This window comes from Chrysemys picta, chromosome 18, assembly GCF_011386835.1.
Source record: "Chrysemys picta bellii isolate R12L10 chromosome 18, ASM1138683v2, whole genome shotgun sequence".
Lineage (NCBI taxonomy): Eukaryota > Metazoa > Chordata > Testudines > Emydidae > Chrysemys > Chrysemys picta.
In genome coordinates, this window is record NC_088808.1 from 4702181 (window position 1) to 4729667 (window position 27487).

Genomic DNA, 27487 nt, shown 5'->3' on the forward strand with positions numbered 1-27487 from the left:
GTTGGATGGGTACATAGTACTTTTTGTCTGCCTTGTTGCATGTGGGTGGTATGGTAGCTGGTGTATCCTATACCAAATGGGCTGGTGAGAGTAACGCGTCACAAACGAGCAAGGCAATCTTGCCTTGGGAGGAGGCATGTAAAATACTCAACCAGAGAGCATTGTATTTCTTGTATTTCCTCCAAAGGGCTTGGCCAGGCTTCTGATATTCTTTTATCAGCTCTTGAAAGGCCTTGAAATCCTCTGCATAGGGTGGGGGCCTCGTCAGGTATTAAATAGTGGGGTCTCATCTCTTACCTCCTGCTCCTCTTGGGGGTGTCCTCCTGGGGAGGAGGGTCCTGAGGTACCAGTAGCTGCTGATCCAGGTGGGTCCTCTTGTGTGAGGGCACCTATAAAATTGGTCACCATAAGGGGCCCAAGGGTTCCAAAAACCCTGTGGTGGAGCACAGAGGAAAGGAGTGGTACCCCAAGGGTGTTCCTACCAAGGTTGATGGGTAAGACATTGGCTGGTTCCTGAGGTCTCCTCCTAGGAGTAGACTTCTAGGGAGGGAGGTTGGAATGGGAAAGTGGTGGAGTCCTGGACAGAAATATCCAAGTCCAAGAGGTGTCATCTCCCATATCCAGAGGGGAGCTACTGGTGTTGGTATTGGTGGTTGAGTCTTTGTAGCATCACCAGGGACTCTGATTTGAGGGGGGGTGTTGGTACCAGCTGTCATCAGATGTTTGGCTGCATATTTGTTCTTTCTGCGTGCTGTACTGACTCCAGCCAGAAAGCCCGTACAGCAGGCTGTGATCAAACGGCCCAATAAATCCACAGACTTGGTTCATAGGGAAGGCACTTGGTCAGGTTTATTGTCAACGAAGCACTTCTACTGGCTTGGCTCAATGGTTACAGGCACACTAACACATGGATGACCGTTGCAATGGACTAACTCAGTTAATAGTGGGACTTTCCATTATCCCCAGGCAGCCAAAGACCCTCCTTCTGAGATATCTTTTAATACATCAGTACAAACGAGTTACACACTGCCCCTCTGCTGTAGTTAGTTGACACCCTCTGACGTAGCCAGTTACCTCCCATCACCTTGTACGTCTCTATCCATCACACTGTTATCCTGACCTTATCTGTAGGATGGGTCAGTGTGTTCCTGTTCTCTTTGGGGAATGTGTTTGGCATCGAGGTGTTCTGGTACCACCTACCTGGAATGTGCTTGTGTTTATATTCTTATGCCTAGCAGCACTTAGGAATGTGTGTTTCTGCAATATCAGCCCTGTTCTTGCCAGATTCCGGGAGCAGGGCCTGCCTCTTGCTCACAACTTAACTTTGCTTTATAGCAGCAAAGTTTTGACTACTTTAGCCCAGGCCTCAGGCCTCAGACCAGGCCTCTGATACATGGGCTTGCTTCAGGCCCTCTTCCTATGACATCAGCAAGCACGGTCGATACCTCTCAGCAGAGGGGATTCAGGGTCTTCCATGACTTAGAGATCCTCACGGGGAGAGCCATCTGGTTGGTAATGGTGACCCTGTTCCTGAGGATGAGGCCCGCTGAGCAGTGCTGGGGATGGCACAGATGAACGCTTCGTGCGCTCTCTGTGGCTGTGACCCGGGGAAGATGATACCGGAGCACGTGTCTAAGAGGATTTCTTTAAGCTGACCCTCTGTTTGGAGGGCTCTGGTCAGAGGACTCCTGTTGGTCCTAGGGCAGGGAGAAGCCTCAGCAGTCTCGACAGCAGGACGTGAGGTCTCCGTGCTCCCTGGCCTTAGAGGAGACTTTTCCCTCCTTTGAGTCTCTCTCTGGTGAATGGGCCTTTTCCTCCTCTGAAGCTTCAAAGTATCCTAAGCTGCACCTAAGCTCTTCAGCCACCGGCGTGCCCCTCGAGCAGCTACACCGATGTACGGGGGTGGGGGGGGAGAGGAAATCAGACCCCACAGCTCTCAGGGAACACTCCATAAGTCTTCCCTCAGCTCCCTGGATCTGCTCTCAAAGCTGGAGCAGCCCCTATACTTAGAGGGGATGTGGGGCTCTCCGAGGTAGCGGAGGCAGCCGGAATGGTCTGTGACAGGTCTGGCAGGGTTTGAACCCAGGGGTTTTGGCCCAACCCACCTGGGGAAGGCCACCAAGAAATGGGCTGAGGTCAGAGCAGGCCCTGATTACAAAGAAAGGGGCGGGGAGCCCCCGAACACCCAAGTCTGTGCTAAACAACAAACAAAAGGAGAAACACGTCCAGAAATAAAAGAATAAAAGTGAGTTGTGCGGCGAACCAGCAGCGCCGTAACGCTCCACCTCGAGCCGCAGACAGCTGGGAAGGAACTGACTTGTGGTGGTGGGTGCACCCCTCCCTCTGGCCCTTTGTACTGGAGCACAAGGATGTGTGGGGCACAGGCATGGATGTGCAGACGCTGCTTCCACTCCCATTTCTGCCAGCTGGGACCCATGTGCCAGCACCCCTGGAGCCTAGGAAGGGGGGAAAGCACTGGCTACCTTCACCGGGAGCCCTGCACACAGCTGTTGCTAAGAGTGAATGTGGCTCCTGGAGAAGTCCTCCCCTTCCAGGTGCGGCTGGGCCTTGGATCAGCTAAACCGCAGCCCCCAGCCCCCCTCCAGATTCCAAGTGCAGGTTCTGCATACATTCACTGGGACAGCCCCATGTTCAGCTGCCTCCGTGGCACAGAACTGCGTGGGAGGAGGCTTGGCTGCTTGGGCTGCTGGCTCGGAGGTGATACAGGAGGCCATTAGGGACTGGGCAGGGAACCAGTGACTTATGCCCCATTTAAACTGTCCTTAGCAGGCATCGGCTCAGCTCCTGGAGGAGTGGGGAAGCTCACACTTCTCTGAGTCATGCGTTCAGGCTACTGGCAGACTCCAGAAGGTGAACTGGCATCAGTGACACCTGCTTCAACTATTCAGGGACTCACTAGCTTCCCTACATGACACCACCATTCTGCAGAAGGAGGCAGACTCTAAGGGTACGTCTACACTACGAAATTAGTTCGAATTTATAGAAGCCGGTTTTATTGAAATCGGTTGTATACAGCCGATTGTGTGTGTCCACACAATAAAATGCTCTAGGTGCTCTAGTCGGCGGACCGCGTCCACAGTACAAGGCTAGCGTCGACTTCCAGAGCATTGCACTATGGGTAGCTATCCCACAGCTATCCCACAGTTCCCGCAGTCTCCGCCGCCCCTTTGAATTCTGGGTTGAGATCCCAATGCCCGGATGATGCAAAACAGTGTCGCGGGCGGTTCTGGGTACATGTCGTCAGGCCCCTCCCTCCCCCGTCACAGCAACGGCAGACAATAGATTCGCGCCTCTTTACCTGGGTTACCTGAGTTACCTGTGCAGACAACATGGAGCCCGCTCAGCTGAGCTCACCGTCACCATATGTCCTCTGGGTGTCGGCAGACGTGGGACTGCATTGCTGCACAGCAGCAGCTGCTAACTGCCTTTTGGCGGTAGACGGTGCAGTAGACTGGTAGCCTTCATCGGCGATCTGGGTGCTGGCAGCCGTGGGGCTTGCCTTTTGGCAGTAAATGGTGTATTACGACTATTAGCCGTCCTATTACAAGTCGGGTCATCGCACATTAGCAGAGTCTTCCCCGAGCAGCCGATTGTGCAATAGGCCTGAAGACCATCGTCATACGCCGCCCCGTATTTGCTGCCAAGCACCCAGAAAGATGCCGAGGGCTATCAGTCACGCTGCACCGTCGTCTTAAGATGTAAAAAATAGATTTGCTCTGTATTCATTTGCTTCCCCCTCCCTCCGTCAAATCAACGGCCTGCTAAGCCCAGGGTTTTCAGTTTAATCTTTGGGGGGAACATTCTGTGTGACAGTTGTTTGTGTTTCTCCCTGATGCACAGCCACCGTTCTTGATTTTAATTCCCTGTGCCTGTACGCCATGTCGTCACTCGGCCCCCCTCCCTCCTTCCCCTAGTCCGTCAGATACTACGTTTGCGCCACAGCTCAGAGAGCCGAGAAGCGGTTCGCGCCTTTTCTTTGAATTCTGGGTTGAGATCCCAATGCCCGGATGATGCAAAACAGTGTCGCGGGCGGTTCTGGGTACATGTCGTCAGGCCCCTCCCCCCTCGTCACAGCAACGCAGACAATAGATTCGCGCCTTTTTACCTGGGTTACCTGTGCAGACAACATATCACGGCAAGCATGGAGCCCGCTCAGCTCAGCTGAGCTCACCGTCACCATATGTCCTCTGGGTGCTGGCAGACGTGGGACTGCATTGCTACACAGCAGCAGCTGCTAACTGCCTTTTGGCGGTAGACGGTGTAGCATGAGTGATAGCCATGGGGCTGGCAGCCGTAGGGCTGCATTGCACCAGCCCCTTGCCAGGCGATGGTATATTATGACTGGTATCCGTCGTCATCGTATTGGTGTGGCTGTCAATCATGGCCACCTGGGCAGACATGCTACTGTTTCGATGATGATGGCTACCAGTCGTAATATACTATTTTCTGCCAATTGCCCAGTATTGTCTGCTAAGCACCCAGAAGAGGCCGAGGGCGATGCTGGGTGCTGGCGGACGTGGGGCTGGCAGACGTGGGGCTGCATTGCTACACAGCAGCAGCCCCTTGCCTTTTGGCAGATGATGGTATTTTATGATTGGTATCCGTCATCGTCGTACTGGTATGGCTGTCACTCATGCTGCACCGTCGGCTGCCACCTTAAGATGTAAAAAATAGATTTGTTCTGTATTCATATGCTTCCCCTTCCTCCGTGAAATCAATGGCCTGCTAAGCCCAGGGTTTTCATTTTAATCTTTGGGGGGACCATTCTGTGTGACAGTTGTTTGTGTTTCTCCCTGTTCCTGTACCTGTACGCCATGTCGTCACTCGGCCCTCCCTCCCTCCCGCCCTCCCTCCTTCTCCTGGTCCATCAGATACTACTTTCGCGCCTTTTTTCTGACCAGGCGCCATAGCTAGCACTGGGATCATGGAGCCCGCTCAGATCACCGCGGCAATTATGAGCACTATGAACACCACGCGCATTGTCCTGGAGTATATGCAGAGCCAGGACATGCCAAGGCGAAACCCGGACCAGGCGAGGAGGCGATTGCAGCGCGGCGACGAGAGTGATGAGGAAATTGACATGGACATAGACCTCTCACAAGGCACAGGCACCAGCAATGTGGAAATCATGGTGTCACTGGGGCAGGTTGATGCCGTGGAACGCCGATTCTGGGCCCGGGAAACAAGCACAGACTGGTGGGACCGCATCGTGCTGCAGGTATGGGACGATTCCCAGTGGCTGCGAAACTTTCGCATGCGTAAGGGCACTTTCATGGAACTTTGTGACTTGCTGTCCCCTGCCCTGAAACGCCAGGATACCAAGATGAGAGCAGCCCTCACAGTTGAGAAGCGAGTGGCGATAGCCCTGTGGAAGCTTGCAACGCCAGACAGCTACCGGTCAGTCGGGAATCAATTTGGAGTGGGCAAATCTACAGTGGGGGCTGCTGTGATCCAATTTGCCAGGGCAATGAAAGACCTGGTGATAGCAAGGGTAGTGACTCTGGGCAACGTGCAGTCAATAGTGGATGGTTTTGCTGAAATGGGATTCCCAAACTGTGGCGGGGCCATAGACGGAACCCATATCCCTATCTTGTCACCGGAGCACCAAGCCACCGACTACATAAACCGCAAGGGGTACTTTTCAATGCTGCTGCAAGCCCTGGTGGATCACAAGGGACGTTTCACCAACATCAACGTGGGATGGCCGGGAAAGGTACATGATGCTCGCGTCTTCAGGAACTCTGCTCTGTTTCGAAAGCTGGAGGAAGGGACTTTCTTCCCGGACCAGAAAGTGACCATTGGGGATGTTGAAATGCCTATCGTGATCCTTGGGGACCCAGCCTACCCCTTAATGCCATGGCTCATGAAGCCGTACACAGGCAGCCTGGACAGGAGTCAGGACCTGTTCAACTACAGGCTGAGCAAGTGCCGAATGGTGGTGGAATGTGCATTTGGACGTTTAAAAGCGCGCTGGCGCAGCTTACTGACTCGCTCAGACCTCAGCGAAAAGAATATCCCCATTGTTATTGCTACTTGCTGTGCGCTCCACAATATCTGTGAGAGTAAGGGGGAGACCTTTATGGCGGGGTGGGAGGTTGAGGCAACTCGCCTGGCCGCTGATTACGCGCAGCCAGACACCAGGGCGGTTAGAGGAGCACAGCAGGGCGCGGTGCGCATCAGAGAAGCTTTGAAAACGAGTTTTGTGACTGGCCAGGCTACTGTGTGAAACTTCTGTTTGTTTCTCCTTGATGAACCCTCCAAACCCCCCCCACCGACCCGGTTCACTCTACTTCCCTGTAAACCAACCACCCCACCCCACCCTCCCCTCCCGCTTGCAGAGGCAATAAAGTCATTTTTTTTTAACATTCATGCATTCTTTATTAGTTCCTTACAGAGGTAGGGGGATAATTGCCAAGGTAGCCTGGGATGGGTGGGGGAGGAGGGATGGAAAAGGACACACTGCATTTTAAAACTTTAACTCTTATTGAAGGCCAGCCTTCTGATGCTTGGGCGATCATCTGGGGTGGAGTGACTGGGTGGACGGAGGCCCCCCCACCGTGTTCTTGGGCGTCTGGGTGAGGAGGCTATGGAACTTGGGGAGGAGGGCTGTTGGTTACACAGGGGCTGTAGCGGCGGTCTCTGCTCCTGCTGCCTTTCCTGCAACTCAACCATACGCTCGAGCATATCAGTTTGATGCTCCAGCAGACGGAGCATTGCCTCTTGCCGTCTGTCTGCAAGCTGACGCCACCTATCGTCTTCAGCCCGCCACTTGCTCTGTTCTTCCCGCGATTCAGCCCGCCACCTCTCCTCTCGTTCATATTGGGCTTTTCTCATCTCCGTCATTGACTGCCTCCACGCATTCTGCTGTGCTCTATCAGCCTGGGCGGACATCTGCAGCTCCGTGAACATCTCGTCCCTCGTCCTACGTTTTCTCTTTCTAATGTTCACGAGCCTCTGCGAAGGAGAAACATTTGCAGCTGGCGGAGGAGAAGGGAGAGGTGGTTAAAAAAGACACATTTTAGAGAACAATGGGTACACTCTTTCATTACAAGGTCGCATATTTCGGCTTGCAGGCAGCCATCGTAGGCCACAGTGTTTTGGCTTTTTTAACCTTCTTAACATGCGGGAAAGGTTGCAAACAGCAGCGCATTTCCCATATCAAGGATGAATTGGGTTGTCCATTTAAAATGGGGTTTCAATGTAAAAGGAGTGGCTGCGGTTTCCCGGTTAACATGCGGCACAAACACAAGTAAACCCCCCCGCCCCACACACACACACGATTCTCTGGGATGATCACTTCACCCCTCCCCCCACCGCGTGGTTAACAGCGGGGAACATTTCTGGTCAGAAGAGCAGGAACGGGCGCCTCTGAATGTCCCCTTAATAAAATCACCCCATTTCAACCAGGAGAGCTTTCTGGAGATGTCCCTGGAGGATTTCCGCTCCATCCCCATACACGTTAACAGACTTTTCCAGTAGATGTACTGGCCGCGATTGCCAGGGCAAAGTAATCATTAAACACGCTTGCTTTTTTTTTGTAATGTTTACAAATAGTTACAAAGTTACACTCACCAGAGGTCTCCTGTGTGCCCTGAGGGTCTTGGGTGAGTTCGGGGGTTATTGGTTCCAGGTCCAGGGTCACAAACATATCCTGGCTGTTGGGGAAACCGGTTTCTCCGCTTCCTTGCTGCTGTGAGCTACCTACAGTACCTCCATCGTCATCATCCTCCTCGTTCCCCGAACCGTCTTCCCTGTGTGTTTCTCCAGTGAGAGAGTCATAGCACACGGTTGGGGTAGTGGTGGCTGCACCCCCTAGGATCGCATGCAGCTCCGCGTAGTAGCGGCAAGTTTGCGGCTCTGCCCCGGACCTTCCGTTTGCTTCTCTGGCTTTGTGGTAAGCTTGCCGTAGCTCCTTAATTTTCACGCGGCACTGCTGTGTGTCCCTGTTATGGCCTCGGTCCTTCATGGCCTTGGAGATCTTTTCTAATACTTTTCCATTTCTTTTACTGCTACGGAGTTCAGCTATCACTGCTTCATCTCCCCATATGGCGAGCAGATCTCGTACCTCCCGTTCGGTCCATGCTGGAGCTCTTTTGCGATCCTGGGAGGACTCCATCACGGTTACCTGTGCTGATGAGCTCTGCGGGGTCACCTGTGCTCTCCACGCTGGGCAAACAGGAAATGAAATTCAAACCTTCGCGGGTCTTTTCCTGTCTACCTGGTCAGTGCATCTGAGTTGAGAGTGCTGTCCAGAGCGGTCACAATGAAGCACTGTGGGATAGCTCCCGGAGGCCAATAACGTCGAATTCCGTCCACACTACCCCAATTCCGACCCGCAAAGACCGGTTTTATCGCTAATCCCCTCGTCAGAGGTGGTGTAAAGAAACCGGTTTAAAGGACCCTTTAAGTCGAAAGAAAGGGCTTCGTTGTGTGGACGTGTCCAGGCTTAATTCGGTTTAACGCCGCTAAAGTCGACCTAAACCCGTAGTGTAGACCAGGCCTCAGAGAGGAAATACAGGACACCATGGCCTTGTTTACATGGGCGGGTGACTGGGTATACTCATGATTCTGCCATGGACTCACTTAGCCTTGGGCAAGCCATTTCCCCTCTTTGCGCCTCAGTTTCCCCTCTAGAGATGGGGATAACGTGACTCAGCACTTTGAGCTCCGCCTAGGAAAGATGACAGGTGAAGAGAAACTTCCCGTTCCTGAAGAGAGCACATATCTACACAGCCCCTCGCTAACACCCCTTGGCCAGCTCCACAGATACCAGCTCGAGTCCATCAAACAGCTGTTCTGTGGCCAGTGTGAGAAGTCTGGGGCCTTGGCCTAGACAGGCAAAGCACCAGCATGGCTTGGCAAGGAGACTGAGCGCCCCCTCCAGGCCAGGAGTGAGGTGCGCACGTAAACAGGCAGCGTGACGGACACTGATGCTGCTGCTATGGGTGCAGGAGCTGGTGTGGGGACAAACCCAGCCACCTCCAGGACCAACACCCTGTCACCGGCAGGGCAACTGTGCCAACTGAGACGCCCTCGGACTGAAGTGTGAGGCTGATACAAGGTGCTGACGGGTTTATTGGACGTTGTCTGTGCCTGGACACTCCCACATAGCTACAAGCATTTGGCTGGGCTGGGGAATGGCCAGGAGCAGGCAGTCCCAGGCTCGGCTCCAGGCTTACGACCAGGTTTCCATCTGGAAGCGATGGGATCTTTCCAAGGCTGTTAGATACTCCTCGGCTTCTGAGGGGGACAGGTCCCCTTCCAACTGGAACACGGATTTTAGGGCTTCTGCTACTGCTGCCGGCATTTGCTTGGCATTTCTGGAAGAGAGAAAGTCTCTATTGTAACTGCAAAGCAGAACACAGGACAGTCTCAACACATCAGCCCCTCCAGCTCCCCCGTAAGGCCAGCTCTGTTCATTCCTATCACTGATGGGGCCAGGGCAGGGCTTTCTCTGCAGTTCCCCCCATTGCTTCTCCAAGGCCCCACGGTGGGCTGGATACAGCTCTCTCTCACTCCCAGAGCTGCGCAGTAAGGGTTGGTTTCAGCTTTGTTGACCCGGTCGTGGGACCAAACCCAGCTGTGCTGTCCTGACCTGTACAAGGGCGAGCTCCATCATAGCGACACTCAAGCCCTTTCTCCAGCCCTGCCGTGAGCACGTAGCTATTCCCAGCAGGGCTAGCCTGGCTCCCCTTGATGCAGCCCATTGGCTGCCTTGCGGGTCAGTTCCTGTGCGGTGGCTTTATAACCACGCACGGCAGCATAGCGCCCCTGGGCACGGCGCTGGACACAGAGCAGCGTACACTTGAACCAATGTGCTCGCCAGACAGGGGTCCAGCGCCCAGCAGGGAGTATGTGCCTGTGGGAACTCAGCTGAGGCACATGGCTGCGAGCAGGGGTTCCCGGGCATTAGACTCCTCGGCACAACGGCTTTGCACTGAGGGAGGCCGGGGGGCTTCCCGGATACATAGACCCCAAACCAAACCTTGGGTTCCAAAAGCCGTTGTGGCCATTCCCTGGCAAATGGGGCCACTATCTCAGTTCAGCTCCAAGCTCAACCCTCAAAACCAAGGACACGGCCAGCTACGGAGTCATGGACTCACCTCCCGCACATCACAAACCACAGTATAAAGCCGGGCCGGTTCGTCACAGCGCAGCAGCTTTAAGGCGGCCCTGTAGATTGTTGGGGTTTTCCGAGTATTATTTCATGTATGTATGTATGTATACATACATCTATTGTCTTTAGAGTGATTTTGATCACCAAGGATCTTCTCTGAAGGGATTTCTTAGGTGGGAGATATCCCTCACTATTTAGTAACTGGCGGTGGAATATGATACCGGCGTATCTAGGGCTGCCACGGATCTTCTGTAGTCTGCACAAGAGGGTCAGGATAGCAGGAGCGTGTTGGCTTGTTTGGAGTCCAGGGCCGCCCTTATAAACTCACGTGGCTTTGGTTAGCCACCAGCATGGATTTTGGCAGGCTGCCTACCAGCCCTATGGCCTGAATCAATTTGCTGACCACAGTTAGAGCGGAAAGGCCTCCTGAGACAATCTACATTGAATCAGTCAGCCAGCCAGGTGGATACGCAGACTCCCAGGGTCCTGAGCAGAATGCCCATACAGGCAGGCATTCAGTGAAGACCCTTGGGACCATGGACAGGCTGTATGGTAACACCGGGTGATGATATTGTCTGCCCCTTACTATGAAACAAAGGTCCCCCGCGAGCTGGATGAACCGTGATGTCCTGCAAGGCCAGAGGGACGCGCTCCGGAGGAGGGTCTCGGGAGGGCATGAGGGAGGTTCATGTCACTGTCTGGAACTTCAGCTGTTTCCTGGACTTGCCCAGATGTCTGTATCCCACGATGGGGGGCAGTCCTTTCTGCGGGACGCATTACCTTCCATCAGCCCTTCTGCAGGAGTTAGCCACGGTCCTTTGCTGGCTCTACGGCACCTTCATTTATGGGCACGGCCACTGCATCCACTTCTTTGGGCTGCAGGGTGTCAAAGAGACTGTGGGATTTCTCTTGTCTCTCTGACCATTCTGAGTCTAGGTGTGTGAAACTGTGCCAAGCAGCTGGTTAATGAACCTGACCCTCACAACTTTAAATCCAGGCTGGGGGGTTTCTAAACCATCTTCGCGAGTTCAAACAGGAATTAATTCAGGGCAGTCCTATAGCCTGTATTCTACAGATCAGAATGGATGACGACGGGTGTGACAGAATATACCGGGGTGGCCAAACTTACTGAGCCGCCGAGCCACATACCACAATCTTCAGAAGTTCAAGAGCTGGGGCACACCAGCTGGGGCTCGGGGCTTCTGCAGCAGCTGGGGCTCGGGGCTTCTGCCCCGCAGGAGGCACCAGCCGGGTTTGGGGCTTCGGCTCTGTTCCAGCTGAAGCCCCAAGGACTTGCAGGTGCTCCCTGTGGGGCTGAAACCCCGCCACCGCCCTCCATGCTGGGCAGAAGCCCCTACCCCACCACCCTGCTGCAAGGTAGGGGTCCCGAGCTCCCCCCAAGTCTGGTAGGTGGCGAATGGGTGGGGGTGGGGCTCTGTAAAAGAGCCACATGCAGCTCGCGAGTCACAGTTTGGCCCCCCCGGAATATACCCATGTCCACTACTGTAATAATCTTTGTACACAGCAGGCCTGGCAGGGCATCGTTTGAAAACTCATAATTTGCTGGTCATTATTGTCCTAGAAAAATACGTGTGGCCACGTTGTATGTGAATTACTCACACAGGTTCCAAGTCTGGGGAGTGGCCAAACCGGTTCCTCGGAGACAAAGGGCAAGCTGATTCCTCAGCCAGGTGTAAACAAGGTCAGTGGGCTAAGTCAACCTGCTAAGTGGCCAATCTTGAGCAGGAAAGATGAAAACTACATCTTAGCAAAGAAACAGCATGGAGTTCCCGTCCACAGAGTCCGCCTGTCCCTGTGCTCCCAGCAGGACATGCTTCGCAAAGGGAGGACGGGACGATAAAGGGAAGGGGCAGACACCCCAATAGATCCCCTCCTCCTCTCTCTCTTTCTGTGCATCGATTCACTGCACCAGAAGGAACAAGAGAAGCAGCCATTACCCAGAAGAAGGGGTCCTGGCTGAAGATGTTTGGCCAGTAAGACTCTTGAGAGCATAGGGTGAGAAAAGCTTCACCTGGCATTTCACAGAGTTTGTTAGTTAGCCATTAGTTGAGTTTTATCCGTATTTTTCTTGTAACATGTCTGACTTTTATGCCTCATTACTTGTATTCACTTAAAATCTATTTCTTTGTAGTTAATAAACTTGTGTTATTGTTTTAGCTAAGCCGGTGTGTTCCAGAAACTCCATCTGGGGTAACAAGATTGGTGCATATCAATCTTTCTGTTCGTACACTGATGGATTTGATATGAGCCTGTCTTGTCCAGGAGAGGGCTGGCAGGACGAGACGTACATTTCTGGGGAACGCTGGGCCGGGAGCGTGCTGGGGTCCGGCCGGATAATGCAGAGCCTGGGTGTGGCTGGGACACACAGCTGAAGCCGGGAGTGACTTACCTGCTGGAGGCTGTTTGTGAACTGCAGCAGCAGCAGAGCGGTGAAAAGGGCAGCCCATGCTAGAGGCCAGGGGTGACTGACTATCACTGGTCTGGATTGTGCTCTGGGTGTGTCACAACAGGGTTCCCCACTGGCCTGGGAACCGATGAGTGTGTGTCACTGGGACACCTACCCTAGGGACTGTCTGGCAACACCAACCCCCCCTGAAAGACAAAACGCAGAGTAGGGGGTGGTCACTGCAGTGTCCAGACTCACGGACATGGGTGGCAGGAAGCGGCTGGGGCTGCCCTGACAGACTCTGAGCCCACACACACAAGGCACATGCCCAGACAGGTCTCTCTCCCCTTTGGGTGCCTAGCGCTGGAGCCAGGTGCCTGGGGGTCGGCTCCTCCATTGGAAAACGGTGGCCAGTTGGTCTTTGGGATGATGGAGTTTTGAAATGCTCCCTGAACCTTAAACCGGAGGGTCTCCGGCCAGAGGACACTGCTCATCCAGGCAGCCAGCGGGAGAGGTGCCCCGGGGAGGATGGCGTGTCCTGGGTGGCCAAGGAAGACCTAGTGCGCACTTCCAGGACTGCAGAGGAGGTCAGTCTCACCCCCAGGATCAGCGAAGAGGTTCCTGTTCTTGTTGTGGATTGGCAGGAAGCTGAGAGGAACGGTCCCTCCTGCTATTGCTATTAATGAGGACAGAACTAACGATGGTCCGTGTTAACGTAGCACTTTACATGCTCCCGGTGCTGGACAGACGTTACATCTGCCTTCCCTAGCCCCATTCACCCGCTGACCTCACAGCATTTCCCAGACGTCAGCGATGCCACGTAACTCCCCTGCATGTGAGACAGCAAGTCTTACCCTCATTCAACAGATGGGGGAATGAAGGTGGACAGATGACGTGACTTGGCGTGGGTCAGCAGCAGAGCCAGGAATAAGCCCAGATCTCCTGGCTCCCCAGCCTTGCTCTAACCACTAGACCCCACTCTTTGATTAACAGCAGTCGGGATTTGACTGGGCTCAGGTCAGAATTCGTGAGCACTAGGTTCTGGGCAGAGATCTCAGGGGCTGTTTCGAGGCAGCTGCACAATGTTTAGCCAGTGACAAGGCTCACGATGCAAGGCAGGGACGGAGTCAGGCAGCACATGGAGGCCTGGCCAGAGGAGAGAGAGGCTGCTCCAGGAAGTCATTCTCCCAGGTACTAACGGAGCGAGGCAGGAAACTCTAAGGAGCTAGGAAAGCTGTCTGACATGGCGCACTGACGTGGGTTACTGGTGATTTGGAATCGGATTGGCTCTCCTATGAGATGGGGCTTTAATAGTTTTGTTCTTTCCTGAAGATTATGTTGGGCTCTTCCTTTCCCTGGGCCTTACCCTAGGATCCCAGAGGGCTGTGTGTGTATGGAGGGCCAGGCTTGGATGAGATACTGTGAGCGGCAGTACCACCGCTATGCTGGAGGGGATACTGATTGGCAAAGAGAAGCACACCCTTCTGAAGGAACTGGCAATGACCACCAGGAACATGTTGCCAAGAAGACTGGAAGTCTTAGGGTCTGGCTGGCTGTGTCTTCACTCCTGTAGTCCCACACAGCAATGGTGGCCCCTGCCGGCAGCTGGCAGACATCCTCTCCCGTCTGGGATGTGGGCCACACCGTGCTCACTCGTGTCTGTCACCCTCAGCCACATTAACGTAGCTCTGTTTGGGGCTGAAAGCCTCAGCTGGTGCAGGATGGGCCGGGGGCACACGGACAGGTATACGGTGTGCGCTCTGCATTGGTTGACAATTGCCTGCTGAGTGCCTGGCTGTTTATAAGGCCCTAAGTGGTCTAGGCCCCAGTAATCTCAGAGTTCCGTGGCCCAGGGTGCTCGGGTGGAACTCACCGGGAGCTAGAGAGGGGAGGGTATTTTTGTGTCATCTTAGTAATAATGCTGGTTCGCACTTGCACTACAGAGCCTCAAGTCATCAGGGTTGGGGTACCGTAGTCAGGCTCTCTCCCCTGTGGGGACGACTGGAATCCGGTTTGCAATGGATCCCTGGCTCCCAGTCCCTTAGGCAGGTCCTCTGGCCATCAGCACAGTATGTTCTGTTCGGGGAAATCCCTGGACTTGTGAGTTCTGTACCAGGTGCTCAGATACCATGAGCATGGCCCTCAGAAGTGTGTGTTCTCCGTTCATGAAATACTGCGATCACACAGGGAGAGGTGTGCAGGGCGGCTAACCCCAACCGACTGCTTCCAGCTACCAAACCCACCTACAGCTCTACGCGACCCCACTTCCTGCCAGTGCCTGAACCAGCCGGCTGTGCCCATGGCAGGCTGTGCCCACTTCGCTCTGCTAGGGCCTCGCCTGGCAGCCTGTGCTGATGGGAGTGCGGGCCGCTTAGCGACGCGAGGTCTTGCCCTGCCGGCTGGGGAAGCGAGTCCCTGTCTCTTGAGGCACCGCTAGCCTGTTAATGGGAGGAAAGATGGTGCCCAATTATAATGTGAACCAGACCTGCCGTGGGAGAGCAGCACTCCTGGTGCAGCGAGATACTCACCCCGCCAGGTAGATGTGAGCGTTCCCACGGCTCAGCAGGTCCCAGACCAGTCCTTTGTTCTCTCTAATTCGGTGCTGAACATAAATCTTCTCCTCCTGCAGAGAAACACACACCCCATGCTAGCCAGCAGCCATGTCTGGTTATTGGCATAGACACCAGAACTAATACACTTGCCCATCCCTGGGGTGAGAGCAGGATCGCACTGGTCAGTTATTTCCAGTGTTTCAACAGGCCAGTTTATACAATGGACATCAGAGGGCATCAATCCAGGCACTTGGTAGGCTCTACAGAACAAGGCCTTACAATCTCTGCTCACACAGGAGATCCTCAAGTTCACAGACAGACGAGGGCCAGGGGGGACGCGGCACTGGGAGACGGGCACAGCAGAGGGATCACACGTGGAGCTGAGTGGCTATCATAAATGGTTTTCTTTCAGGACACCGATCCCGTCCCTGCTCCTCCCCCGCAAGCAGCTGTTGGCATGGGAAGAGGTGCTGCCGGGCCATAAGTCAGAGAAGCTGCAAGGAGCAGGGTCCCTAGAAGCATCCCCTTCTCCCGCAAGCCAGCACTGAAATAAGCAGGCAGCACCGCACTTCTTTAGACAAGCCCAGCAAGGCACTCCGGCCAGAGAGAGTCCTGCACCTGTCCTGACTGCAGCGCCCCTACCTCACCCCAAGTGCCAGTGTTTGAGACCGTCCTGCCGGCATCTGCTCCATGGCCAACCCGGGCTGTGAACCTGACTGCCAGAATCTGCTCCAAACCCCACTCCCCTCCGGGCCTAGCGCTGGCTGGTGCAGCGGAGAAAGTGGGCAGGGCTGGCCTGAGAGGAGGAGACCAGGCTGACTAGGCGATTACCTGACTCAGTGCATCTCCTAAGCAGCCTCCCTCCAGCTGAGCTCCCGTGGAGCATGGGCAGGGATTTAAAGCTGCCCTCCCGAGGCAGAATTCCCAGGGGAGAATGACAGAAGCACCACTGCCTCTGATGTAGCTATGCCCACTGGAGACAGCCTGGCAGCCATTGGCCCAAGCACAGCAGGGCACTAGGATATCAGACATCTAACTGCTCGTGCTCCACCACGGCCTGCCTGCATGCAACCCAGAGACACATCCAGGGGCCTCCGGGCCACTGGGTGAGGGAGAGCATCTCCCCAGGGTGCCCCCTCTGCCGTTGGAGAGGGCTGGAATGACCTCACTGGAGCTGGGTGAGCACTGGGTGCACCTCTCAAACCTGCCAGGGGTCTTTGGCATTGGAGACATAGCTGGGTGCAAGCCCAGGAGATTGCTGTCTTTTGCCGCTTTAGTCTGGCCCTGTAATGGTTTCTGCTTTCAGCAGGGAGGCTGGTCTGGGCAAGATCCCCTGCCAGACGTCCCTGGCTCAAACACCCTCAGTGGTTTCAGTAACAATGCCCCAGTCTCTACAGGGCACCCTGCAGTGTCACACTTCAGCGTAACTCAGAGAAGTGGAGCAAGGTCCCATGGGAAGAAAATGGAAGGGAAAAAGGAATTCAGGAGAGCTGGCAGTTCCTCAAGGAGACAATATTGAAGGCACAACTGCACACTATTCAGATGCGAAGGAAAAATAGGAAGATTAGTAAAAGGCCAATATGGCTCCATCAGGAGCTCTTTAATGACCTGAAAATCAAAAAGGAATCCTACAATAAGTGGAAACATGGCCAAATGGATAAGGAAGAGTACAAAAGAAAATAGCGCAAGTGTGTAGGGGCAAAATCAGAAAGGCTAAGGCACAAAATGAGTTACACCTGGCAATAAGACGTTCTTTAAATACATTAGGAGCAAGAGAAAGACAAAGGAAAGTGCAGGTCCTCTACTTAGCGGGGAAGGAGAGCTAACAACTGATGTCATCAAGAAAGCGGAGTTACTTAATGCCTATTTTGCTTCAGTCTTCACTGAAAAGATGAATGATAATGAGATACTCAATAAAATGAATACTGACAACCAGAGGGCAGGAACAAGCCAAAAGAGGGAAAGAACATGTTAAAGAATGTTTAGATAAGTTAGATCTATTCAAGTCAGCAGGGTCTGATGAAATTCATCCCAGGGTACTTAAGGGACTAGCTGAAGCAATCTCAGAGCCATTAGCAATTATCTTTGAGAATTCCTGGAGGATGGGAGAGGTCCCAGGAGACTGGAGAAGGGCGCAAGCAGCACCTAGCTTTAAAAGGGGATCAAGGAAGACCCAGGGAACCATAGACCAGTCAGCCTAACTTCAATACTTAGAAAGATACTGAAGCAAATTATTAAACAATCAATTGGTAAGCACCTTGAGGATAACAGGGTTATAAGGAACAGTCAGTGCGGATCTGTCAAGAACAAATCATGCCAAACCAACTTAATTCCCTTCTTTGAGAGGATTACTGACGTAGTGCATGGGGAGAAGCAGTAGACATGATATACCTTGATGTTAGTAAGGCTTTTGACATAATTCTGCATGACATTCTCATAGGCAAACTAGGGAAATGTGGTCTAGATGAATATACTATAAAGTGGGTGCGAAACAAGTTGCAATACTGTAATCAAAGAGTAGTTATCAATGGTTTACTGTCAACTTGGGAGGATGGATCTAGTGGGGTTCCGCAGGGGTCAGGCCTGGGTCCACTATTATTCAATCTTTTCATTAATGAATTGGATAATGGAATGGAGAATATACTTATAACATTTGCAGGTGACACCAAGCTGGGAGGGGTTACAAGCACTTTGGAAGACAAGTTTAAAATTCAAAAATGACCGTGACAAATTGGAAAATTGATCTGAATTCAATCAGAAGTAATTCAATAAAGACAAGTGCAAAATACTTCACTTAGAAAGGAAAAATCAAATGCACAACTACAACATGGGGAGAAATGGTCTAGGCTGTCATACTGAAAAAAGGCTCTGGGGGTTATAGTGGTTCACAAACTGATTATAAGCCAACAATGTGATTAGGGTGACCAGATCACTGACATGAAATATCAGGACGCTGGGGGCGGAGCAAAAAAACCCAAAAAAACAAAAAAAAACCCACCACAAATAAATAAATAAATAAATAAATAAAGCCATTTTGCTGGGCACATGCGGCGCGTCCTGCCGCCCCGCGGGGAAGGAGCCGCTGGAGCGCAGCCGAACGGGAGAGGCGCGGGGCTCCGGACCCCAGCAGCGGCGGGGGAGAGCGGCTCAGGGCTGCGCGAGTGGCCACGTAAAGTTTATCAGCTGGGGGGGCGGGGGGGACCCTGGCCGGCTCCTCACCCTGCCCTGTAGGGGGGTAGCGTCCCCGCCCCGTGCCAGCATGTGTCGCCGGCCGCCGCAGGCCAGGTAGGGAGCCAAGTCCCCCTTCCCCGCATCCTGGCTCCTCAGCTGAGCGGCATTCCTCCTCCCTCCCCGGCTTGAAGCTGGAATGCTGGTGCAAGCCTGGAGGGAGAGGGTGGTGGCCGGCTTCCAGTTCCTGGAGCTGAAAGCACCAGGTGGGCAGGCAAGGGGGCTGCTCACCCAGGAGGGAGACGGGGGGCGGGAGGGCTCAGCTGAGGAGCCAGGACGAGGGGGGAGGGGAGGACTTGGCTCCTTATCACCCCCCTACAGGGGCGAGGATCGGCCGGGGTCCACCCCGAGCCGATAAACTTTACATGGCCACTCGTGCAGCCCCGAGCCGCTCTCCCCCGCCGCTGCCGGGGTCCGGAGCCCCGCGCCTCTCCCGCTCGCCGCTCCAGCGGCTCCTTCCCCACAGGGCGGCGGGACGCGCCACATGTGCCCAGGGCCCTGGGGGGGGCACCGCACGTGTCTGCGGTGCGGCCCCCTTGCCTGCCCAGTGCCCGTACTCACCAGCTCCAGGAACTGGAAACCAGCCACCACCCACTCCCCTCCAGGCTTGCCGCCATTACAGTGACAAGCCTGGGAGGGAGGAGGAATGCCATGTGCTTGGGGAAGAGGTGGGGCCAGGGCGGGGATTTGGGGAGGGAGCCAATAGGGGAAGGAGGGGGCGGAGGCAGGGTGGGGTGGGGCGAGAGCCCTTCCGGGAGGGCAAAATTGCTTGTTTGTCCAGTGTCCCGACTGCACATCGGTCAGGACGCGGGACAAACAAGCAAATATCGGGACAGTCCCGATAAAATCGGGTTTCCATTCTATATGCATCCGAAGAAGTGGGCTGTAGTCCACGAAAGCTTATGCTCTAATAAATTTGTTAGTCTCTAAGGTGCCACAAGTCCTCCTGTTCTTCTTTTTGCCGATAAAATCAGGACGTCTGGTCACCCTAAATGTGATGCAGCTGCAAAAAAGGCTAATACGACTCTGGGGTGTATTAACAGGAGTGCTGTATGTAAGACGTAGCAGGTAATTGTCCTGGCTCTACTCGGCACTGGTGAGGCCCCAGCTGGAGTATAGTGTCCAATTCTGGGCACCGCAGTTTAGGAAGGATGTGGGCAAATTGCAGAGAGTCCAGAGGAGAGCAACACAAATGATCAAAGATTTAGAAAACCTGATCCTACGAGGAAAGGTTGGAAAAACCCTGGGCATGTTTAGATTGAGAAAAGAAGACTGAGGGGGGACCTGGTAAGAGTCTTCCAATGTGTTACAGGCTGTTATAAAGAGGACTGTGATCATTTGTTCTCCAGGTGCACTGGAAGGAGGACAAGTAGTAATGGGCTTAATCTGCAGCAAGGGAGATCTAGGATAGATATTAGGTAAAACTTTCTAACTCTAAGGGTAGTTAAACTCTGGAACAGGCTTCCAAGGGAGGTTGTGGAATCCCCATCATTGGAAGCTTTTAAAAACAAGTTGGACAAATTCCTGTCAGGGATGGTCTAGGTTTACTTGATCCTGTCACAGTGCAGGGGGCTGGACTTGATGACTTCTCGAGGTTCCTTCCAGTCCTACATTTCTATGATTCTATGTAAACATAGTAAAGGGGTAACAGGTGCTTTACCAAATGGTTAATCAAATCAAAGAGATTGTTAGAGAGTCTTGAACCCATGGTCCATGCCCATCTGTAACGCCACCTACAGACGCGCTTACAGCCAGGCTACTAACACAGGCTACTAACATGGGCTTATGCTTATGAGTGCCATAAATCATTCAGTAACCCATTATAAATTACTGATATATGCAGCCTTAACGGAGTGAGACCCAATCCAGACACCACAACAGGTGACTGATGCTTCATTGGGGGGGGGGGGGGGGGGGGGACGGATAGCTCAGTGGTTTGAGCATTGGCCTGCTAAACCCAGGGTTGTGAGCTCAATCCTTGAGGGGGCCACTTAGGGATCTGGGGCAAAATCAGTACTTGGTCCTGCTAGTGAAGGCTGGACTCGATGACCTTTCAAAGTCCCTTCCAGCTCTAGGAGATGGGATATCTCCATTAATTTATTTCCACCCCCACTGAGCTAGGCTCTTGCAATTTGGTACATTACAGGACACCAAGTAGAGGAAGACATCCCATGTACCAACTTGACCTTTGATGACCTCTGATGGAAGGGCAATTCCAGGACCCCTTTGAGCTACAGTCTGGAGATCTGGAGCACACTGTCCCTATGGGAGATGTCCCCAAAGTAACCTGTGATCCTGTCTGGCACTGTGGCAGGCCATCAGTGTCATGAGTACACCAGTTATGTCCATTCTTTCCATGTGGGAGCCATATTGGGCAGGGTGCTGTAAGGTATTCTGAGGTGCACAGCTCTATGGATCAGATTTTGGCCAAAAAAGTCATTAAAGGCGAGTGAGCGTGTGGCAGCCATGGCCACCCAAAGCTCAATGTCAGCATCATTGATATTAACTGGTGAAGTGCTGACAGCAGTCCTGCCAGGCTGGGGCTCCGAACAGGTTCCGAACACCCAGAGCCAGCTGGGAACACCAGTATTCCGGGGGGATCGCAAGCACCTACATTACAATGCCTCGTCTAAACCGGAATGTGGCACACTGAAAATAAGCCAGTCAGATGGGTTCGGATTGGGATCAGTCTCTCTTTCCTGCTTGGGAAGAGGCATGGATGGGGCAGGAGAACTAGGAGAATGAGAGGGTGGTTGTGACACAGGTGCTAGCTGGCAAAGGGTTCGCTGTTCTTTCCAAGCAACTCCTGTCTCAGACCTGACAAACTCACCACACCTAATACACCACTTTCATAGCATTTATCCATAAAGGATAGCATGTCTCCACTGAAAGCTGGTAACTTATCAATACTCCTTGTGAGATGTGTGTACGGGTTGTATTTAAGGAATAATGTCACTATGCTGAAAATTATGCCCTTATGGCCTTGGAGTGAAAGTGAGGCAGCAGGAAATCATGTGTCTTGGTGATGGCCCATTCAAGCAAGAAGGAATTGTCACCCCGCTCTGGCTAGCTAGTTGTGTAACATATTGCTCAATTGTCTACCACTGCAACAACTTAGAAAAGTCAATGGAAAACCATCAAAGAGACCGATAAAGATCAAAACCATTTGGCAGTGAGGAGGAACCATATGACAGCGAGGGGATCGCCTTGTCTATGAATAAAGAGAAAAGACTGATTCAGTATATCACGGGGTAGAGAAAGACACTCTGTATCCATTCACTGAGGAGGCAGCTGGACAAGCAGGGGTGCTTCATGAAAGACTGGGTTGTGGCTCCTTGGGGCCAGCAAACACTGTGAAAGTCTGAACTTTGGGGGTGAGAATCTACATTATTAGCTCAGAAAAGGAACTGGTAATAAGAGCCAGCACTACTTCATGTTTGATTATTTTGCTTTGTATGTAACCATTGGTTTCCATCATTAACACTTGTTTCTATTTCAATCTCTCTTCTTTCTTAAACAAATTTCCTTTTGTTTTACTCTAACTGAACTGGGGTAGTGTCCCTTTGGGAATGGAGGCTCTGGGATTTCTGTGGGTATCACGTGATCAGGGCAGGACACCACAGGGGGAGCTTTGAAGGGACTCAGGGGCTGGGTGCATCTATTGTCAAGGGGCAGGACTGGCATAGCCCAGAGGTGAGCGTTTGAGTAGCTTGGTTTGTCAGGGAGATGACACCCAGCTGGCACAGGTAAGACTCCCTCACGCTGGAGGCAGGGGGCACCAAAGTGACTCACAGCTCTGGTGCCCCAAGAAGTGTCACAATGACTTTCCCACCTTGGGAGCGGGGGGCAGATTCTGATCAGCTCCTGAGAGGCCCAGCTTACGACAGGATCTCTGAGCATGGACGCTCACACGAGTTAACAAGCTCCAGAAGGGCATGGACCGTGTATCAGCAGAGCATTCTGGACAAGCTGTTCCTTTAGGTCACATTTCCTTGGAGACAGTGTCAAATAATGGTATCACTACTATTCGCTGCGCATCAAATTTAAGGGTGCTCTACCTCCCCGGACCCCACAAGGGCATCTTTCGTGGACTTCTCATCCCCATCACGGACAGACCTATCTACCTCCACACACAGCACGAGACAGGAGAGTTTCAAGCAGGGGACTGGATTAGAGGACCTCCTGAAGTCTCTTCCAACCCTAATGTTCTATGATTCTAAGCACAGATACAAATCCAACCCCTGTCCCCTCCCAAAGGAGCTATAAAATATCTGACCACAGAGGAACATCAAGGCCTGCCAAGGTTGGGCTGAGGCCAATTCAGAGGGGTTTAAAAAAACACATCAAAGTGACCCGATTGTTATAATTCACCTGGATTTTCAGAAAGGTTCCGAGCTGGCCCCTCACAAGAGGCTGTTAAGGAAAATGATCAGGAGGTAAAAGGCAAAGTCTTGCTGTGGCCTAAAAGCCGGCTACAGGATAGGAAAACAAAGCTCTGTAGTGAAAAGCCTGAAGAGGGGACGCCCCAGGGCTGGTGTTGGGAATGCTGCTCTCCTGGATTAATGCAAGATGGGGAGGAGGACACAGACAGGAAGTGGGTGACATGCACTGATGACACTGGGTTGCTTTGGCCGTCTCTCCTGTGAGTTTATGGGAGAAGACTCGGTCTCTGGGGGTAGGTCTACACTTACCCGGTAGTTCGGCGGTGAGCGATCGGCCCAGCCCCCTCGCTCCCCTCCCCCAGCCTGGTGACACCGGCATCGGCCCAGCCCCCTCGCTCCCCTCCCCCGGCCTGGTGACACCGGCATCGGCCCAGCCCCCTCGCTCCCCTCCCCCGGCCTGGTGACACCGGCATCGGCCCAGCCCCCTCGCTCCCCTCCCCCGGCCTGGTGACACCGGCATCGGCCCAGCCCCCTCGCTCCCCTCCCCCAGCCTGGTGACACCGGCATCGGCCCAGCCCCCTCGCTCCCCTCCCCCGGCCTGGTGACACCGGCATCGGCCCAGCCCCCTCGCTCCCCTCCCCCAGCCTGGTGACACCGGCACAGTCTTTGGGCTCTTGCTCAGCATCCCCCCACTCACTGCCAGCACCTCTCAGGGCTGAAGTGCGTCACCAGCTACGTGCGTCTCTGGAATCTGCCCCCCCTTCAGCCCAGGGGCAGGTCACACGTAAAACGCCGCCCTGCTGCAACTGCACCACTGTAGCACTTCAGTGGAGACGCTCCTAGCCGACAGGAGAGCGTCTCCCGTCGTAGGTTCAGTACTCGCCTCCCCGAGAGGCGGGAGCTAGGCCGACACAGCGCTGTCTGCACCGGGGGATACCTCGGTATAACCACGTCACTCGGGGCGGTTCACGCCTCTGAGCGACAGTCATACCGCTCTCAGCCTGTAGTGTAGACCTGCCCTCGACTGGGAAGGGGAGGTGTCCAGGGTGCTCGGGAAGCAGAGGCCCCTGCAGGCCACGTGAACCCTGCAAAGGCTGTCGCATGGCCTGAGTGGGGTGTAGCTTGTGCTAGGGGCAGCAGGACGGCGGGGACCTGCAGCTGACAGCGCCAGCCCCTCACAAGCAGTGGGAACGCCCTCCCTGAGTGCTGGGCCCATCTCTCAGATGGCCCGACAGAGAAAGAAAAGGTCGGGCAGGGTCTCAGACACCTGCTAGCCAGGGGCAGATGCCACAGGTGAGCAGACAGCAGCAAGGTGCAGGGGCAGTGCCCTGGGGAGAAGCACGGTGCCATTACCTAGCTGCAGGAATCCTGCACAGGGGCCTCTTCCAGGCCAGCCCCAGTGCCCACCTTTCAAACAGCCTCTGGCTCGAAGGGGTCCCCAGTGCCCCAGGCAGGCCCCTCTCAGCCTTCTCCTGCCCAGGGAGGGCTCCTTCTCTGAGGCTGCAGGTCCCCCCAGCGTGCCATCCTCTTGCTGCACCTTCCACTCTACCCGTCCGGGGCACACAAAGTGGAGCACAGCTCCCCGGCGAGGACATGCACTGGCTGGGAACGCGTCACCACGCTCCTTTCTGCCTTGGCCCGGGACGGGGGCTTTGGAAATTGAGGTTGTGCACTGACGTATTTCCACGGAGTGTCCAGGCTGATCCCCAACCCCGTCTCTCTCAGGACTCACCTCCTCCCCTTCCCACCCCGCGGGTTTAACAACAGAAATAACATGACACCCCCTCTCTCCCGCTCTCTACCTTCCCAGCCTGCAGCAGAGAGAGATTGCTTTGGTAGGGGGGAGGCGATGTGACCCGATGCAAGGGGCTCTCTTTGTAAAGAAAAGCAAAGCAAAGGGCACAGGGAGGGGGGCCACGGTGCTGGTCGAGGTCCGGGACACATCAGGCTGCAGTTCTAGTTTGGATGCAAGGCCCCCCCACCCCGTGTCCTGCTCCAAGGCGTCTGCCATTTAGCAAAGAGCCCCTACCAGTCTGCAGCAGGCGGGGGTGTGCTCTGCCCGTCACTCAGCAACGGGGCTCAGCAAAGCCATCCCACATTGAAAGCCCGTCACAGGGCACCGGCCCCTGCACAGTTACTAACCTGGTCCCTGGAGAAGGCTGTAAAGAGAGTCAGGTGCCCGCTCTTCACCAGCTCCTGCCACTCAGCCCCGCAGTAAAAGTCCTTGGATTTCTGGCGGCAGCCAAAAAATAAATAGTTCCCTGCAGAGACACAGAAGGGGCACGTTGGAGTGAGCAGAGCTCCTCGAGGACTCGACTCTGAGCGGAGACACAGCCAGCCTCCCCCCGTCCCGGGGCACACCCTCCCCTTGTCCAGGGGCGCACCTTCCCCCTGTCCTGGGGCACACCCCTCCCCCCGTCCCGGGGCACACCCCTCCCCTTGTCCAGGGGCGCACCCCTCCCCCCGTCCCGGGGCGCACCCCTCCCCCCGTCCCGGGGCGCACCCCTCCCCCCGCCCCGGGGCGCACCCTCCCCCCGTCCCGGGGCGCACCCTCCCCCCGTCCCGGGGCGCACCCCTCCCCCTGCCCTGGGGCGCACCCTCCCCCTGCCCTGGGGCGCACCCTCCCCCCGTCCCGGGGCGCACCCCTCCCCCTGCCCTGGGGTGCACCCTCCCCCTGCCCTGGGGCGCACCCTCCCCCCGTCCTGGGGCGCACCCTCCCCCTGCCCTGGGGCGCACCCCTCCCCCCGTCCTGGGGCGCACCTTCCCCCTGTCCTGGGGCGCACCCTCCCCCCGTCCCGGGGCGCACCTTCCCCCGTCCCGGGGCGCACCCTCCCCCCGTCCCGGGGCGCACCCCTCCCCCCGTCCCGGGGCGCACCCTCCCCCCGTCCCGGGGCGCACCCCTCCCCCTGCCCTGGGGTGCACCCTCCCCCTGCCCTGGGGCGCACCCTCCCCCCGTCCCGGGGCGCACCCCTCCCCCTGCCCTGGGGTGCACCCTCCCCCTGCCCTGGGGCGCACCCTCCCCCCGTCCTGGGGCGCACCCTCCCCCTGCCCTGGGGCGCACCCTCCCCCCGTCCTGGGGCGCACCTTCCCCCTGTCCTGGGGCGCACCCTCCCCCCGTCCCGGGGCGCACCCCTCCCCCCGTCCCGGGGCGCACCCTCCCCCCGTCCCGGGGCGCACCCTCCCCCCGTCCCGGGGCGCACCCCTCCCCCTGCCCTGGGGTGCACCCTCCCCCTGCCCTGGGGCGCACCCTCCCCCCGTCCTGGGGCGCACCCTCCCCCTGCCCTGGGGCGCACCCTCCCCCCGTCCCGGGGCGCACCCCTCCCCCTGCCCTGGGGTGCACCCTCCCCCTGCCCTGGGGCGCACCCTCCCCCCGTCCTGGGGCGCACCCTCCCCCTGCCCTGGGGCGCACCCTTCGGTGGCAAGGAGGGGGCCTGCAAGAATCATTCCCAGGCGAGCTCCTCACCTTTCCTGCCGTGTGCAACGCGCTCTTGTATGGCTGCTCTGAAGGGTGCCACTCCCGTGCCAGGGCCAATCATGATGATGGGGGTGTCGGGCTCCACAGGGAACTTCATCCCCCCGCTCTTCACCCACAGAGGCACCCGGACAGCCCCTGCAAAAGGACCAGGCCAGGTACAGTCAGGCCCTAGAACTGCAACTGCAATGTAAGCAGCAGGCATCCGCCTGGCAGAGCACTGCCCTGGGGGAAGCTCGGCCTTGTGCCAGCCAGCCACCATCCGGTGCTATAGGGAGACATACAGACAGAGCACAGAAGGAAGCGGCAGCCTGCATGTCATGGGTCTGAGGAAGCCGCTAAGTGCTGCAGCCCTGTGGGCACGCTCAGGGCATTTGGGGAGATGGACTAAATACGACCCCATCGTTCTTCCATCCCTGGAGCCAAATCGTCATTGTTCTACCAGGCGCCGGCGTGAACCCCAGAGACCATGGCCGCGGCACAGCAGGGAGCAGCCGCAGGGCCAGCTCCTCGCCTAAACCTAGCCCTGGTGGGCGGGAGGGGCAGTGGTGGAGGAGAATCGGTCACCCCGATGATGGCGTTCGGAGCGGCAGGACTGACCACGGTGAGAGCAGTTGGGAAGGTCCAGTTACCCTGACAAAGGGATGGCTTCCTGCCCCCCGTCTCCTCCCCGGGGATCCCTGTGACGGAGCAGAGGGCCACGCCCCTAGGGAGGGAGAGGGCTCCCTTGAGACGGACAAGGATGATGCATTTAACAGAAACACTCGCCTGCCCAGGGTCAGTGCAGGACCCTGGAGGCTGGACTCAGCACTTGTTCTGCAGCAGGGTTTGGAAGAGGGAGAGGCGCTCGGGTCCTTAGGGTGGGGGCTGGATGGATCAGGCAGTCAGAGAGGGGCTGCGTGCCAAGGGGAAAGCAGGGCAGTCAGCGCTGGGTCACTGTTCACAGAGTACCATGAAGAGGAGGGAGGCAGGGCCTTCGGCCTCTCGCCAAGCTAACCCGTGCCCAACTCCGTGCAGGCTCTCTGGCACAGAGGGGGGCATGCCCGTGGCCTAGGGGCAGTGGAGCACCCAGAGCTCTGCCTGTTATCCCGAGTGACCAGTTACCTTGCTGCGGGCGGAGGGATGCCAGCCAGGTCGAGCAGAGGCCACGTCGGGGTTTGCTGAGGCGTGTCTTGTACTGCACCACAGCCAGGAGGATCTGGAGTCTGTTGGGGAGAGCCTGGGTGCAGAGAGGTGCCATGTCAAACAGCCTGGACTCAACAGGCCCACCGAGCCAGCCAGGCCCTCCCGACTAACACCACGGGAGAC

The 27487-nt window shown here is 55.6% G+C and overlaps 1 protein-coding gene across 1 annotated transcript in view; it reads right to left on the bottom strand.

Moving 5' to 3' along the window:
* Positions 1–9078: 9078 nt before the first annotated feature.
* NDOR1 (NADPH dependent diflavin oxidoreductase 1) overlaps positions 9079–27487 on the bottom strand; it is a 41872-nt gene continuing 23463 nt past the window's right edge. Inside the window, 5 exon segments of the mRNA XM_065572127.1 lie at positions 9079–9341; positions 15074–15168; positions 24850–24968; positions 26171–26317; positions 27284–27398. Of these exon segments, the coding sequence (XP_065428199.1) occupies positions 9197–9341; positions 15074–15168; positions 24850–24968; positions 26171–26317; positions 27284–27398 (621 nt within the window). The 3' untranslated portion in view covers positions 9079–9196.